This window comes from Arachis ipaensis, chromosome B09 (assembly GCF_000816755.2).
Source record: "Arachis ipaensis cultivar K30076 chromosome B09, Araip1.1, whole genome shotgun sequence".
Taxonomy (NCBI): Eukaryota; Viridiplantae; Streptophyta; class Magnoliopsida; order Fabales; family Fabaceae; genus Arachis; species Arachis ipaensis.
In genome coordinates this window covers 5,200,375-5,214,667 of record NC_029793.2, presented here as the reverse complement: position 1 = coordinate 5,214,667, position 14,293 = coordinate 5,200,375, and the positions used below count along the sequence as shown (strand labels likewise).

Below are 14,293 nucleotides of genomic sequence, written 5' to 3'. Positions count from 1 at the left end.
ATCCTATATTTATTTATTTAATAAATTTATTAATGAAAAAATATGAATGTTAAGAATAGACCAATATTTTGGATGGAAATAAATATTTTCAAAATGTTGTAATCATTTTTCCCCTGCATGCAAGAGAAGTGTCGAATCTGATGGTCCCATGATAAATTATTCTCAGTATAAAATCAAGTATTATTCCACTCTCATCACAAAATAATGACACTAAATAAATAAATAAGCACATATTTGACGTTAGAGAATAGATACAAATGAAAGGCAGGCAACTTTGAAAGATATGTTTTATGTTGTAGCTGAAGACTTAAGTCGCTAAGTCTTGGCTTTTTCTTTCTTTCATTTTCTTGGTACCAAATTGGTATATATTATGATTGATTGTTTTATTGTGCCTCAAAATCTCAAATTCAATGCCACGAGATCAGATGGTGACGTCTGTGGTGGCATAAAGACGAATGGCTAAGGATGATGTTGACTGACTAATATCTGTTAGATACTTATATTTGATAAAAGGATTATGAAAAAAAAAATACGGTAAATTGCTGGAGTGTTACTATGAGAGTATAAATAAAATTTGGATACCAAAAATTTAGGCTTGAGTTATAGGCCTTGAACTTAAACAAAAATATTGAATAAGGTAATATTAATAGACCGAAAAATTTCGTAAAATTCATAAATTTTTATGATGAATTGTTTTTTGTTATTTTAAATACTAAATAAATAATATTAATCAGTAGGAAAAAAAAAAGCAAATTTACAGTTTATGAGTGGAAAGAAGAAAAGAAAACTAAAGAACAAATTTATTCGAGTAAACAGTAAAAAAAATAAAATTGTTAAATAAATGTTTGATATAAATTTTTTTTTAAAAAATAAAGTGCTTTATATTGAGATATAAACATTGAATAAATTTTTATCAATTATATATCAATATTAGAGTTTAGGTTTTAGGTTTTACTTGTATAATATTTTCTTTTTGTTTATTCTAAAAATTGAAAAAACAAAAAGAGCAAACAACATTATACTTTACAATTTTTAGAATAAACAAAATTATTTATTATCCTATTTTTGTTTTTTTTTATTTTAAAATAAATAAAAAATAAGACAATAAAGTATTATATTTTACAATTTTAATTCTAATTTTCAACAACTCAATTTTAATATATTAGAAAAAATTTTCAATTGACACTATCAAAAAAATAATTTTAATCAAAATTAGGAATAAACCCGAATAATTGGATATGCTATGTCAAGTACGAATCTATCAATCGTAACAAAAAAAATATTTCATCGAGTTGAATTTACTTCCTGACTCATACAATATTTAAATTTTACAAGTAATTTTAAATCAATCAAATTCTACTCAATTTTATCACTTTGGTTAGGTTTGCTCATATGAGACAGTTTTTTCCTAAACCAATTATTTACACAATTTAAAAACATGCATTGAGATAATGATGACATCCCATGATTTAGTGTTGTCTTTCTTCTATACTAAATTATTAGATTCCATTGGTTATCATCAGCAAACATATCACGTAGAATTTTGTATGTAGTGAAATTTTTTTTGGAACATTTATGTAATTTTTTTATGCAAATATACGTTATATATAAATCTTTTTCAAAGAAAATCTTTTCCATAAATTCTATAAAAAGAGAAAAAATTTAAAATTCTAAATTTTAAATTCTAAACCCTAAATTTTTTTATGTCAATAAGAAAAAAAAATTATATAAATAAAAGCTAAAATCTAAACCTCAATATTAATATATAATTGATAAAAAGTTATTCAAAGTTTATGTCTCAATATAAGTCACTTCATTTTAAAAAAAATTTATCTCAAATAACTATTTAACAAATTTTTTTTATTTTTACTATATATTCTAATAAATTTGTTTTTCTAGTTTTTTTTTCTTTCCACTCAATAATTATAAAGAATAAATTACTATATATACCCATAAAAGATATAAACGCTAATAAATATATCCATTAAATAAAAAAATGACCATTGTATCCATAAAAAGATGGATTCGGTATGGCAGAAAATAGAAATATTCAAACTTTAAAAAGCTATTTAAAAATTTTAAATTGTCTTTCTCTCTACCACTACTACCACCATAGATATATATGATAATTTATTCAATTATAATCTTGTTACCTTTTTTATTGATATTACTTATTTAGTATTGGGGTAACAAAATATTAAACCACCATCAAAATTTATAGACTCGAATTTTTTGGTACCTATTGATGATGTTGTTTTATCCCGATTTTTACCTAAGTCCAGGTCCCATAACACAGGCCTAACTTTTTGGTGTCCAAATCCTATTTATACCCTTACAGTAACATTCTAGTAAATTTCTGTAACTTACTCAGTTTTTGCGTTGATTAACTATCCTTTTTTTTTTTAATTCTCTTGCTAAATGCCAAGTATTCAACAGGTATTGGTTAATCAATTTCTATCCATCCTTAGTCACCCTTTTCTAATCCACCACCGATAGATTAGAGAAAGTCTAGAGACCAACATTTTTATTAAAATTTGGTCAGTATTTAACCAACAAAAAAAAAAATAATTTCACATCATTAGATATAATTTTATACCATTAAAAATATTATTGATAACTAATTAATAACTACAAATCACAAAATCTACTAATTAACAATTATTACCACAAACAATAAAAAATAAAAAAATCATATATATGAATGAACAATAGAAGCTGACTCAGGATTTTTCCCCTTACGGCCCGGGTCAACTTTACAATATCAGATAATGTGTATATTAAAAATCATATATCATTGGAAGCTAGTAGCCTAGTACAAAAAAGAAACACAATTATAATAAAATGTTTATCAAAAAGTAAAAACGTATGTGCAGTTAACTATATATGTAAATTAATAATTGAGAGTCGTTGAATAATTTAATAAATTTAATTAAATTATTATCTAATGACTCTATGCTATCAACTTCATATAAAGTAATTACACCTGAGTTTTTACCTATCAAAAAATAAAATGCAAGTCGCAAATAAATTGCTACATACAAAAAAATCTTGAGCTATATTTAAATAGCAGCACTGAACTGAACCACTCGTAATCTTTGATATGCATGTGCAATGGCAACTTCTCTTTTTCTACTGCTTGGAGCTCTTTCTTTCATAGCAACGATCCAAGGCCAGGATCAATCAGGTTCGGTTACTTAAGAGTCATTTTGTGTTTCATCATTTCTTAATTTTAACAAGTCTAAATAATAATGATTTCTATCAGGATTTATTAGCATAGATTGTGGACTACCTGAAAATTACAGCTACGTTGAAAAGAATACAGGAATCAGTTACATTTCAGATGCTAATTTCATTGATTCTGGTGTGAGTAAGATTGTGTCGCCTCAAGATAAGGCTACTCATCAACAATATTTTACTTACCTTCGAAGCTTTCCTTATGGAACAAGAAACTGTTACAGAATAAATAATGTAACCATCAACACTGAATATTTAATCAGAACTAGTTTTTTGTATGGAAACTATGACGGTCTAAATAAGCTCCCACAGTTTGAAGTTCATGTTGGAACTAATTTGTGGGACACATTGAAATTCTCGGATGCATCAGTGAGCATATACAGAGAGCTCTCTCACTCTCCAACAAGGGATTATGTAGATATCTGTCTGGTTAACATAGGCACTGGCACACCATTCATTTCGGCTATAGAATTGAGGATTCTTGAGAAGAATAATGGTCCCAGCTCTTCCTCAGTTGCACGTCTCAAAGGATTAGACTTGGGCAGCAAGAACAATTCAACATGCAGGTGAGTGATTTCTAAAATATGGTTGCAGTTTCTGCATGCCAACTTCACTTGTTACTAGGGGTGCTCAAGACGCATGAATTTGATTAGATATAAACCTTAAAGGATTATACACCTTCTACTTTTACTATTTATGGTTAGTGTATAAAGCTACAGTAACTTAGTCTCTATAGTTTAGCTAACCACAATGGTTAAAGTATAATCCAAATTTTAATTTTATATAAACCAATTCATCAATCTGATATTGTGTGAATTCCACCATTCTAAATGCAAAGTTCATTCTGTGCCTTCTAAAAGTAACTGATAAGAAAAAAGAAGATAAAAAATATATACACAAAAAGTAATACATATATCATTTTTCTTTTAGAAATGATTAAAAGAATAAATATTTAAAAGAAAGAAAATTGGGGGTGTACATGCAGGTACAGAGATGACATATATGACTGCTTATGGGAGCCTTATTCCGTGAATGGGTGGAGACAGTTAATCAGCACAAATATTGATCCTAATCCAACTCAGAAAAAGGCAGATATTGATAATATTTATGTTCCACCAGCAAGTGTGATGAGAACAGCCGCTACACCAAGAAATGCAAGAGATTCTTTGGATTTCTACTTTCACTTGGATTATGTTGCACACATATATCATGTCAGATTCTATTTTGCTGAGGTACAAAAGCTGTCAGCAAATGAAAGTAGATCATTCAACATCAGCGTCAATGGCAATTATTGGGAAGGACCCATTGTACCCACATACAATCAAACAGTTTTCTACGATTTTTTCAGTACATATTTTGAAAGAGTTAGTGAATATCGATTCTCACTTCTTCCTACAGAGTTCTCTACCCTTCCTCCTATCACCAACGCTATTGAGATTTTTCTTTTTAAGGATTTCTCACAGCCACAAACTCAAAATGATCAAGGTATGTATAATAAAACTATAATTCTATGGCAATTGTTTTGGTATCTTTTGAAATTAAAGCTAAAGGTAAATTATTTTCTAGTATGCATAATTGTATGATAGATTTATTATACATACTTTTTATCGGTAATGCTATAGAGACCATATCTAAAGTTATTTTATATACATATAACATTTGTAACTATATATTTATTAAGACAAAAATTATATAATTATCCTAGCGATAATTTAATGAATGTTAAATAAAGTAATTTTGAATTATTTTAGCTAATTTTGTATTATTTCCAAACATTATTACACTCTTATAATGCATAAAATTATCACATTTTCAATCAATTTAACCTGTAAACTAAATTAAAGTTTGACCAAAAATAAATTTTAAAGTATGCATTAAATATACTTTAGAATTACAGAAGTATTTATAAACTTCTATATTTCTCTAAAAGTAGAAATAATGCAATAAGTTAATTATTTAGAATCCAATTCAAACACAATACTTTACATTCGAAAAAAATTATGTAAAGAAATTTATTGCATACATTAAATGAGTGCATAATCAGATTTATTACACAGTAATATACGACAAAAAATAATTTACCCTCTAACTTTAAGAAAATACCATAAACAGTAGTTGCCTAGTTCTATTTTTCTAAGCATACTCCTTAATTTCCATTCTCATTATTTGTAACTTATAGAATGGCTTATAAGTTAAAATTCTTTTGAACTGGTGTTTATCAAAATAAAATGGCAGTTGATGCTATGAGAAATATCAAGATTGCTTATAAGGTGTCAAAAAATTGGCAAGGAGATCCATGTGCCCCTGTAGCATACAAGTGGGACGGTCTAAATTGTAGTTCCGTTGGTACTTTAAAAATCACAGCCTTGTAAGTTTATTTATTAACTACCAATGTTTTGTACAACAATTGAATTCATCCTCACAAAAATGATGTATAAATTCTTAAGTTGAGAGTATCTTTGGAAATGCATGCAGGAATTTGTCTTCTAGTGGACTAACGGGACAAATTGTATATTATATCGCCAAGCTTACTGACTTAGAGTCCTTGTGAGTAACTAACTCAGCTCATTTAGTTAATATACTCAACGATTCAACCAAGTTTTGTACTGATTTGTGTTTGTGGTGTTAGGGATTTATCAAATAATAGCTTAAACGGGGAGATACCTGATTTTCTGGCAGACCTGCCATCACTTAAAGTCCTGTAAGTTCATCCCATATTTCACCATGCATTTGTATATAGTTTTCAAGTTTTATAGCCCTGTGAGAATGAAAATCATATAATAAGTTAATTATTTAAAATTTAATTCAAACATGATACTCTATTCAAATAAAATATAAATGAGAGAATTTATCTTATATGTTAAATACGTATACAATTAGACTTGTTATACGGCAATATATATAAGAAGCTGATGAGTTTTCATTTGTAGAAACTTGCATAATAACAACCTCACAGGTCAAGTTCCGAATGCACTCATCCAAAGATCAAGTGAAGGAGTACTATCACTAAGGTGTGCATCTTATTCTTATTCAATTTGATGCCATGAATCAGCAACAATATCTTGATTTCATTATTGTTGTCTTTTTCTCTTTTATATTATACCCAAAAAACTTTAAATCATGACACATAGAAACTTGAAAGTAAGAATCTCCAACCGAAGAATGCAAGTGTAGTTTTTCGTTCTGACTTAATTCTCGTTACTGAATGATGCTAGGTTGGGGCAAAATCCAAATCTGCTATGTGAATCTGCTCTTTGTGACCAACAGACAAAGGATAAAAGCAAGAAAAATAACAGAGTTATTTATATACTAGCATCTATTTCTGCAATTTTGGTGCTCCTGCTGTTAGTTCTTGCAACGGTTAACATCATTTACATCAAAAAGAGAAAACCAAAAGGTAAATAAACAATACTTCAAACTACCATTTACAATATTTGTTGTAACATAAATGTTTTTCTTTTTGGATACAATAACAGATTATTTCAAAGTTCATAAGGAGTTTAGTGATCAAACTGGATCACAGTTGGAATCTAAGAGAAGACGGTATTCATTCAATGAAGTATCTAACATGACCAATAATTTCGAAAGAGTCCTTGGTAGAGGTGGATTTGGAACAGTTTACTATGGCATTATTGATGACATTCAAGTAGCTGTCAAGATGCTTTCGCAATCATCAGTACAAGGATATCAGCAATTTCTAGCAGAGGCAAGTGATAACTATTCTTTGCTTAGTAGCTTATAATCTCAATATTTTTAGCTTGTTGTAATGAAAAGTGACACTGAATTATAGGTTAATATTTTGATGAGGGTTCATCATAGGAATCTAACTTCCCTCATTGGATATTGCAACGAAGAAACCAACATAGCACTCATCTATGAATATATGGAAAATGGCAACTTAGAAGAACATCTTTTGGGTATGTTAACAACCTATTAATTATTTTCTTCCAGGATTAACTAAATTAAATGATAAAGGATTTAGAAAGCATGTAATTATGATTATGTAGAGAAAAATAGCAGGACAAAGTTGTTCAATTGGGAAGAAAGGCTCACTATAGCTATGGATGCAGCCCAAGGTTAGAATCAAAATTCAAAACTAACTGAATTTTCCTTAAATCATTTTATCTGTTTCATTTATATATGCCAAAATGTTTTAATCCAGGACTTGAGTATCTACATAACGGTTGTAAGCCACCTATAATCCACAGAGATGTGAAATGTACAAACATTTTACTAAATGAAAATTTCCAAGCGAAAATGTCTGACTTAGGTTTGTCCAGAAGCATTCCAGTTGACGGCGGCACACATGTAACAACTGTCATTGCAGGGACTCCTGGTTACTTGGATCCAGAGTAAGTACTTGGCACTGCTTTTAAATTCTATTTCTTAGAAGAAATACAAAGACATGGAGTTTCAAGCATTACTGAAAGTATAGGATTTTTTGTCTTAGAAACAAATTTAATATTTCTATCTCAAAAATAGTATGAGTGCACATCTCTTGGAGAAGTTGTATTGAGAGAGTGAGAATGAACTGAATCAAACTATATGGTCTTTCGTGCAGGTACCAAGTATCAAATAGGCTAACAGAGAAAAGTGACGTTTATAGTTTTGGGGTAGTTTTATTGGAGATAATCACAGGTAAACCAGCAATACTTAAAGCGGTTGAGGGGAAAATTCACATAAGTGAGTGGGTTAAATCTATGCTTGCAAAAGGTGATGTAAAATGTATTGTTGATACAAGATTACAAGGAGATTTTGAGAGTAGTTCTGTTTGGAGAGCTGTTGAAATAGCAATGGCTTCTGTGTCCAATAAGTCCTCCAAAAGACCATACATGACTGATATTGTGACCGAGCTAAAGGAATGTTTGGCTATGGAGTTGGCTCGAAAACTTAACAGTTGCGAAACCATGACTATGAATTTGGCTACAGAGTCAGAAAGCAGCTCCTTGGCTAGTTCCATAATGATGTGTAAAACAGAAATGGCTGGATCTTAAGTTTATTATTGTTGTCATATGCATATTTGTATCTTGAAATTTTTCTGTTCAAAGATTTTTCTTTTCCTCTTTTTTAGTTCGTTCTTAGTTTATTAAAAGGACTAATACAATTAGTAAATTGTTGTTGTTATACTTGATATAAAGATTATATTATCGTAATTGTTGAAACATTTTAATACGCAAGATTATTTTCAATATAAAACAGATTAACAAAGAGGACAGATAGAGAAAGATAATCCTATCAAAGTTTTGCTAAGGTAATAAATTTTCCCAACTAAAAACTTTTAGTTGAAAAAATTATCAAACTAGTATCGAAAAAAAAAACAGCTTTTGTCTGATTGTTGCAGCAAAAACAATCCTCTTTCCTCACCTTTTTTCCTTGGCAACATCAGAAACTTGAAAGTTTGTTTTCCCATTTTGGTATAGCATGATTTGGATCAAGTATATACTCAAACATATGGTTTTGGAGTTAAAAGGAAAAATTAACATTATTTTGGGGCAACTCCCAACATTGGCGTGATTGTATTGGTGTGGATTACTCCAACAAAACAAACCCTGAGGAACACAAACGAGTGGTGATTTCCAGTAAGTTATTGAACTTAAATTAAGCAAATAGCAGGCAGAGTCATGACAGAAGAATGAATGAAACATGTGTATGGTACTTCATTTATTTAACTATATTATTGACAAAGAATAGCAAAATGGACTAAAGAGGGTTATCAATCAAAGTGCATTTTAGAAGTGTAAGAGACTCCAACCCTCTCAAGGCCATAACACTGCATTGAGCAGTGAATCAATAATTGCATTGGTGAACTCGGTTGTCTTTGCTTTGCCTCCAAGATCAGCAGAAATTTGACCCTAAATTCAATAAAGGTTGCAATTTTCCAAGGTTAGAACTTGTTTGTGACCAGTATGGGAGAAGTAAATTGACTCTGCAAACCCTTTGATGTTATCCACCTCGCTAGTTTCTCGCATTGCTTGACTTTAAGAGTTTTCAAACTCGCCGGGAGGCACTCGTCAGCAAAACAATTGATTTCTGGGCAATTGCATAGATGCAGCTCCTCCAGGTGAGGCGCAGCCAACCCTAGTGCCGGCAAGGATACTAAACTGCGGCAGTCTGAGATGCTTAAATAACGGAGACCTGGAAGAGCCTGTGGCACCACGACACATTTCATGCTTCGGCATTCAATAATTGTCAATTTCTTGAGATTTGGAAGGAGCCCCAATTGAAACGACGACAGTGAATCACACCCCTGTACATGTATCTTCGTTAGTGAAGCCGGCAAATAATCTGCTGAAATTGATATCAGCGACCAACATTTCAAGATTTCCAGACATTCAACATGTAGCGATTGCAGGTGGGGGATCCACTCCAAGACGGGTTGGGCCAGATGGGTTTCTGAAATGTCTAAATTGTGCGGTTGTGCCTTATAATTGCCAAAATTTAATTGTTGAATCTTGGGAGCCCTCGGCAGCGAACATACAAGCTTTGAACATTTAGCAATGGCAAGTTCCTCCAGAGCCGGAAGGTGAGCTGGCAGACTTCCTCTTAACTTCGGACAGCATCTCATTGAAAGGCTTCTAAGTTTAGGAAAACCATCAAACTCATCCGGAAAATGCCACTCCTTCCAACAAGACATATTGTCAAATACCAGATCCGCTAACCAATTAAAATTAGATAACTCCAGATGCTGTAAAGAGGGTAACTGTCCCAGTGAAGGAAGCTTACAGCAACTCACAGAATTTAGACGCAATTCGGTCATACTGGAGTAGCGAGAAAGGCCTAACCAATCTGGGAATGTTTTACCCGGATAACCCTTAATTGATAACTCTTTCAAGTTTTCATGAGGTTGTAACCCCTCAAGTATATGCCTTTCAGTTTTGACATCATCCGTGTAACCTCCTGGAAGCCATTGCAATTTCAAAGTGTTGATGTGCTTCTTGTTACCCATCTTTGCCTCCAAAGCTTCATCACTATTCTTGATCTTCTCCAAATTGAGAATGTGAAATGAGCCGTGAAGATTGTCCAGTGTTCCCAATTCTCTTATTCCATTCTCTTCATGCTCGCCGATGATATAATTACTTAAGAAGTTTAGATGCTTTAGCCTGCTCATTTTCTTCGGCATTTCTTTCACAAGAGAAACACCTCGAATATCAAGGTGGTGTAGATTCTCAAGATCTTGCATGCGGCTGGGAAGCATCTTTAGCTTATAACAGTCCCGCAACTTCAATGTTTGGAGATTGTATAATTTACATATTGACTTTGGCAATGTCACAATACGTGCTCCAGACAGATTTAAATACCGCAAATAAATCAATTCACCTATTGATTCAGGCAATGACTTTATACGAAATGACAAAACTCTCAATTGTTGTTGTAACAGCCAAGGTTTGCTTTCAACGTCAATTGATTGACGATGCGAAGAAAAATCTAAAGCTGTTCTCAAGTGTACTGCTCTCTTACAGGCCTCTCCAAATGACGTGATGCTATCCCTAGATCTTGAAGAAAAGGACAAATGACAAATTTTGCTATCTACCCCGTGTAGATTCTCAGATCCCTCGAGTTTGATATAGAATTTCCTAGCAAAGAACGTTGCTAGATCATGCATGAGATCATGCATTACAAATAACCCTCTATCACTACTAGAAGGTTGAAAAAATGACCTTGCAACTAATTCATCAAAATATGCACAACCAATATTTTTTAATGTGTTGTTTTTCTTTGGTTGTAAGAGATCTTCTGCCATCCATAACAAAATTAAATTGTCTTTGTCAAATTCATAATCTTGAGGATATAATGAGCAATAAACAAAACAACGCTTCAAATGTGAAGGAAGATAGTGATAACTAACTCTTAATGCAGGAGCAATTTTACTGTTGGAGAGTTCCCAAATTTCACTTTTAAGTACATTCTCCCAATCCCCTTCATTATGCTTGTTGCGCAATAAACCTCCAAGTGTCTTCACTGCCAAAGGTAATCCTTTACACTTTTCAACAATTTTTCTACCAATTATTTCTAGAGTTGTATATTGTTTAGAATTAGTAGAAACAGATGAATGCTTCAAAAACAACAACCAACAATCTTCCTTCGACAATAAATTTAGTTGATAATGTAGATTGTTTGGTGCAAACACAGAAGCAACATTTTCGTTACGGGTTGTTAGGAGAATCTTACTCCCATTATTCCCATACCGAAAAGGTTTTAGAAAATCCTCCCACATATCTCGTTGATCATGCCAGACATCATCTAAAACAACCAAGAAGGTCTTTCCTGTTAATTTTTCCTTCAAATTAGTCTGAAGTAAATCAAAATTATCCTGGTCACAGGGAGAAGAATTTATTGCCCCTATTATAGTCCTTGTAAGATGAACAAGGTCAGGATTTTCAGCAACACACACCCATGCTCTAATGTCAAATTTTCCCATGACTTTGGCATCATTGTAAACCAATTGAGCCAAAGTAGTTTTTCCTATCCCGCCCATACCCACAATGGGAATCACAGTCACAAGTGATTCAGCATCGCAGGTATCATCTAATAGCAATTTGATTATGTTCTCCTTGTCTTCGTCCCGACCAAATACGTCAGAACTAACAACGAGAGATGTGGATGGAAGTCTCCATGATGTGTCCAACTTGACACTCTTGTCCAGACCAAGTTTATCTTTTCGTTCAACAAGAGACTCTAGTGTGCCAACTATATTTTCAATGACATTGACACCACTATCTTCAATAATTGAATTAACAGGGCGAGACCAGTCATAAGAATTACCTGGATCCCTCGGAGTAGCAGTGGCAGCTTTAGTGGAGAGTTCATCGAGAAAGTCATCAGCCAAGTAGAGAGCATCTTGGAGATCAACAAGCCACTTCTTCACTCTATTGTTGCCGAACTGCTTCAGCTCAGCATCATCAAGCACAGGTTCAACATCACACAGACAATCATCCAACTTTTGAAGCGACTTCCGAGTAGAGTAGTCACCTTCGAGGATAGAGTCATCTTCAAGTATTGAAGACAGCTTGTTTGAAATAGCATCAACAAAAGAAGAGAGATAAGCTCCACCTTCAAGTTTTGAAGCCATGATGCAAAATCAGATGCAGCAGATGATGAGAAAAGAATGAAAGGGGTTGAGGGAAGTTGTTGTAGCTAGATCGATATAATGTATTCAGATCTCTGGGTCAAAGGATCTCAAGTATATGCGTTTTGCAGTGAACTATCAATGTTCTTTGCTTAGTATTATATACTTGTATAGTGCTGAAACATGTGCAATAATTAATTAATTAATTAATTTATAACATGATAAGCATATTCGTGTATAGGAAAGTTTTCAGATGTACCAAACCACTTTATTGGAAATCTGCTATTCCATTATTTATAGGCGTTCAGATCTATATTAAAATATGGTGAATTCTACTTTACCCCCTCTAAAATAACATGTAAGTTACCCTTCATGATGTATCACACTTTAATTGGTTATTATCTTAACTCTAGTTGGGTTATTTTGTAATTTATTTTTTGAGATGGGTAATTGTATAATTTCTTAAAATATTAAAATTCTACCCGTCTTTCACGCAATCTCTTTCTACAGTGCATCATTCCTTAACGAGTCGTTGAATTCCCATGGCTTGTAACTTCTTCGTTCTTCCCCAGTATAGTCAGCACCGACTTTATTTTTTATTAATTTCACTTTAAAATGAGTATTTTATTTATAAATTATGTTTTGATGCCCAGTTAAATCTAGTACTAAGCATGACTCAAATCCATGATATATATGAAGCCATGATTCAAAATATAATATTTGAAGCCATGATTCAAAATCAAGTGCAGCAGATGATGAGTAAAGAATGAAAGGGGTTGAGAGAAGTTGTTGTAGCTAGATCGATGCAAAGTATTCAGTTCTCTGGGCTTTCTCAAGCAAAAGGAATCTCAAGTGCTTCCCGTTTGCAGAGCACAAATAGTAAAGTAACAATGTTCTTTGCTAATATTTGTATTTGTATAGTGCTGAACATGGATGATAATTAATAAATATTCATAACAATTGTTATAAAATGTTTATTTATTTCGTGCATCATTTTATAAGATTTCATTACCAATCTTAATTCTCAACATAATAATAAGGAATTGTTTCTTTCAAAGATTTATCAATTTATGGGACTGAGTGTAGATAAAATACTTGGTGAATATTTTGCCAAAGTTTTAGTAATTTTGACAGGCTATCGAATTAGACTTGTATTAAGATCTTAGTTTGAGGAGTAGATACGACTCTTTTAAAAAAAATAAATTTGATTCGAAAATTACTTAATGATAGTGTCGAAACAAAATGCCTCGAACTACCTATGGCAAATTTTAACAAATAAAAGAAAATAAATAAATAAAATAAATTAAAGTTTTGGATAAATAAAAGTGTAAAACTGAGTTTAAAGGTGTTTTACTTAAATTTCGTTAATGTTTAAAAGAAAATGTAAGTATCACTGTTGCAATTATATTATCAATAAGAATTAAAAGGGATTGAAAGTAACAAATAAACAAAGAATTGCAAAGTGACGAGGCAAAGTAAATTGCAGAAATTAAAATAAATAAGAAATTATAAAGAGAAGATGAAGAAAGAAAAATAAACGTAAAAAAGGAGTTCGGGTAAAAGTAGAGAAATTTTATTAATAGAAACTGGAAAGAAACAAATTACAAGTGTCTGAATTTAGAGAAATTACTTAAGATTCCCAATTTTACTCTGTGATGTCAAGGAGTTGAGAGCGTTTTGGGTTTTTAAGTGTTTTTCAAAAGAACTGAATTCCCTACCAAATGTGCTTAAAGCTCTATTTATAGATTAACTTAATGTCAATTGACAATTACCAAGTGAAAATTTGAATGGCATCGATAACTGTTCCGCACTTCTTGTTATTGTTTGATACCAATTCAAAAATCAAAATAAATAACCAAACTGTCAAATGACGTAATTTAACTAAAATAAACATAAATATTATATGCAGAAACATAAATATATAACTAATTATTTCTTTTCCATCATTTTTATAAAAATAATATTTTTTGAAAACCTATATCTTAACCCTTC

The 14,293-nt window shown here is 31.5% G+C and overlaps 2 protein-coding genes across 4 annotated transcripts in view; one reads left to right on the top strand and one right to left on the bottom strand.

Moving 5' to 3' along the window:
- Window positions 2,962-14,293, top strand: part of LOC107615977 (probable LRR receptor-like serine/threonine-protein kinase At1g05700) — a 52,195-nt gene continuing 40,863 nt past the window's right edge. Inside the window, exons 1-14 of one of the 2 annotated variants that reach the window (XM_016317988.2) lie at window positions 2,964-3,184; window positions 3,263-3,800; window positions 4,220-4,719; window positions 5,470-5,602; window positions 5,710-5,781; window positions 5,864-5,935; window positions 6,165-6,245; window positions 6,450-6,631; window positions 6,711-6,940; window positions 7,025-7,151; window positions 7,242-7,310; window positions 7,397-7,586; window positions 7,796-8,202; window positions 11,251-11,252. In XM_016317988.2, the coding sequence (XP_016173474.2) occupies window positions 3,112-3,184; window positions 3,263-3,800; window positions 4,220-4,719; window positions 5,470-5,602; window positions 5,710-5,781; window positions 5,864-5,935; window positions 6,165-6,245; window positions 6,450-6,631; window positions 6,711-6,940; window positions 7,025-7,151; window positions 7,242-7,310; window positions 7,397-7,586; window positions 7,796-8,202; window positions 11,251-11,252 (2,676 nt within the window). In that variant the 5' untranslated portion in view covers window positions 2,964-3,111. Of the gene's footprint in view, window positions 3,185-3,262; window positions 3,801-4,219; window positions 4,720-5,469; window positions 5,603-5,709; window positions 5,782-5,863; window positions 5,936-6,164; window positions 6,246-6,449; window positions 6,632-6,710; window positions 6,941-7,024; window positions 7,152-7,241; window positions 7,311-7,396; window positions 7,587-7,795; window positions 8,203-11,250; window positions 11,253-14,293 lie in introns of both variants that reach the window. The other variant, XM_021112202.1, reaches the window with a different exon arrangement.
- Window positions 8,863-14,293, bottom strand: part of LOC107614790 (putative disease resistance RPP13-like protein 1) — a 17,371-nt gene continuing 11,940 nt past the window's right edge. Inside the window, exon 2 of one of the 2 annotated variants that reach the window (XM_021112189.1) lies at window positions 8,863-9,883. In XM_021112189.1, coding sequence (XP_020967848.1) covers window positions 9,119-9,883 — 765 coding nt within the window. In that variant the 3' untranslated portion in view covers window positions 8,863-9,118. The remainder of the gene's footprint in view (window positions 9,884-14,293) is intronic. The other variant, XM_021112188.1, reaches the window with a different exon arrangement.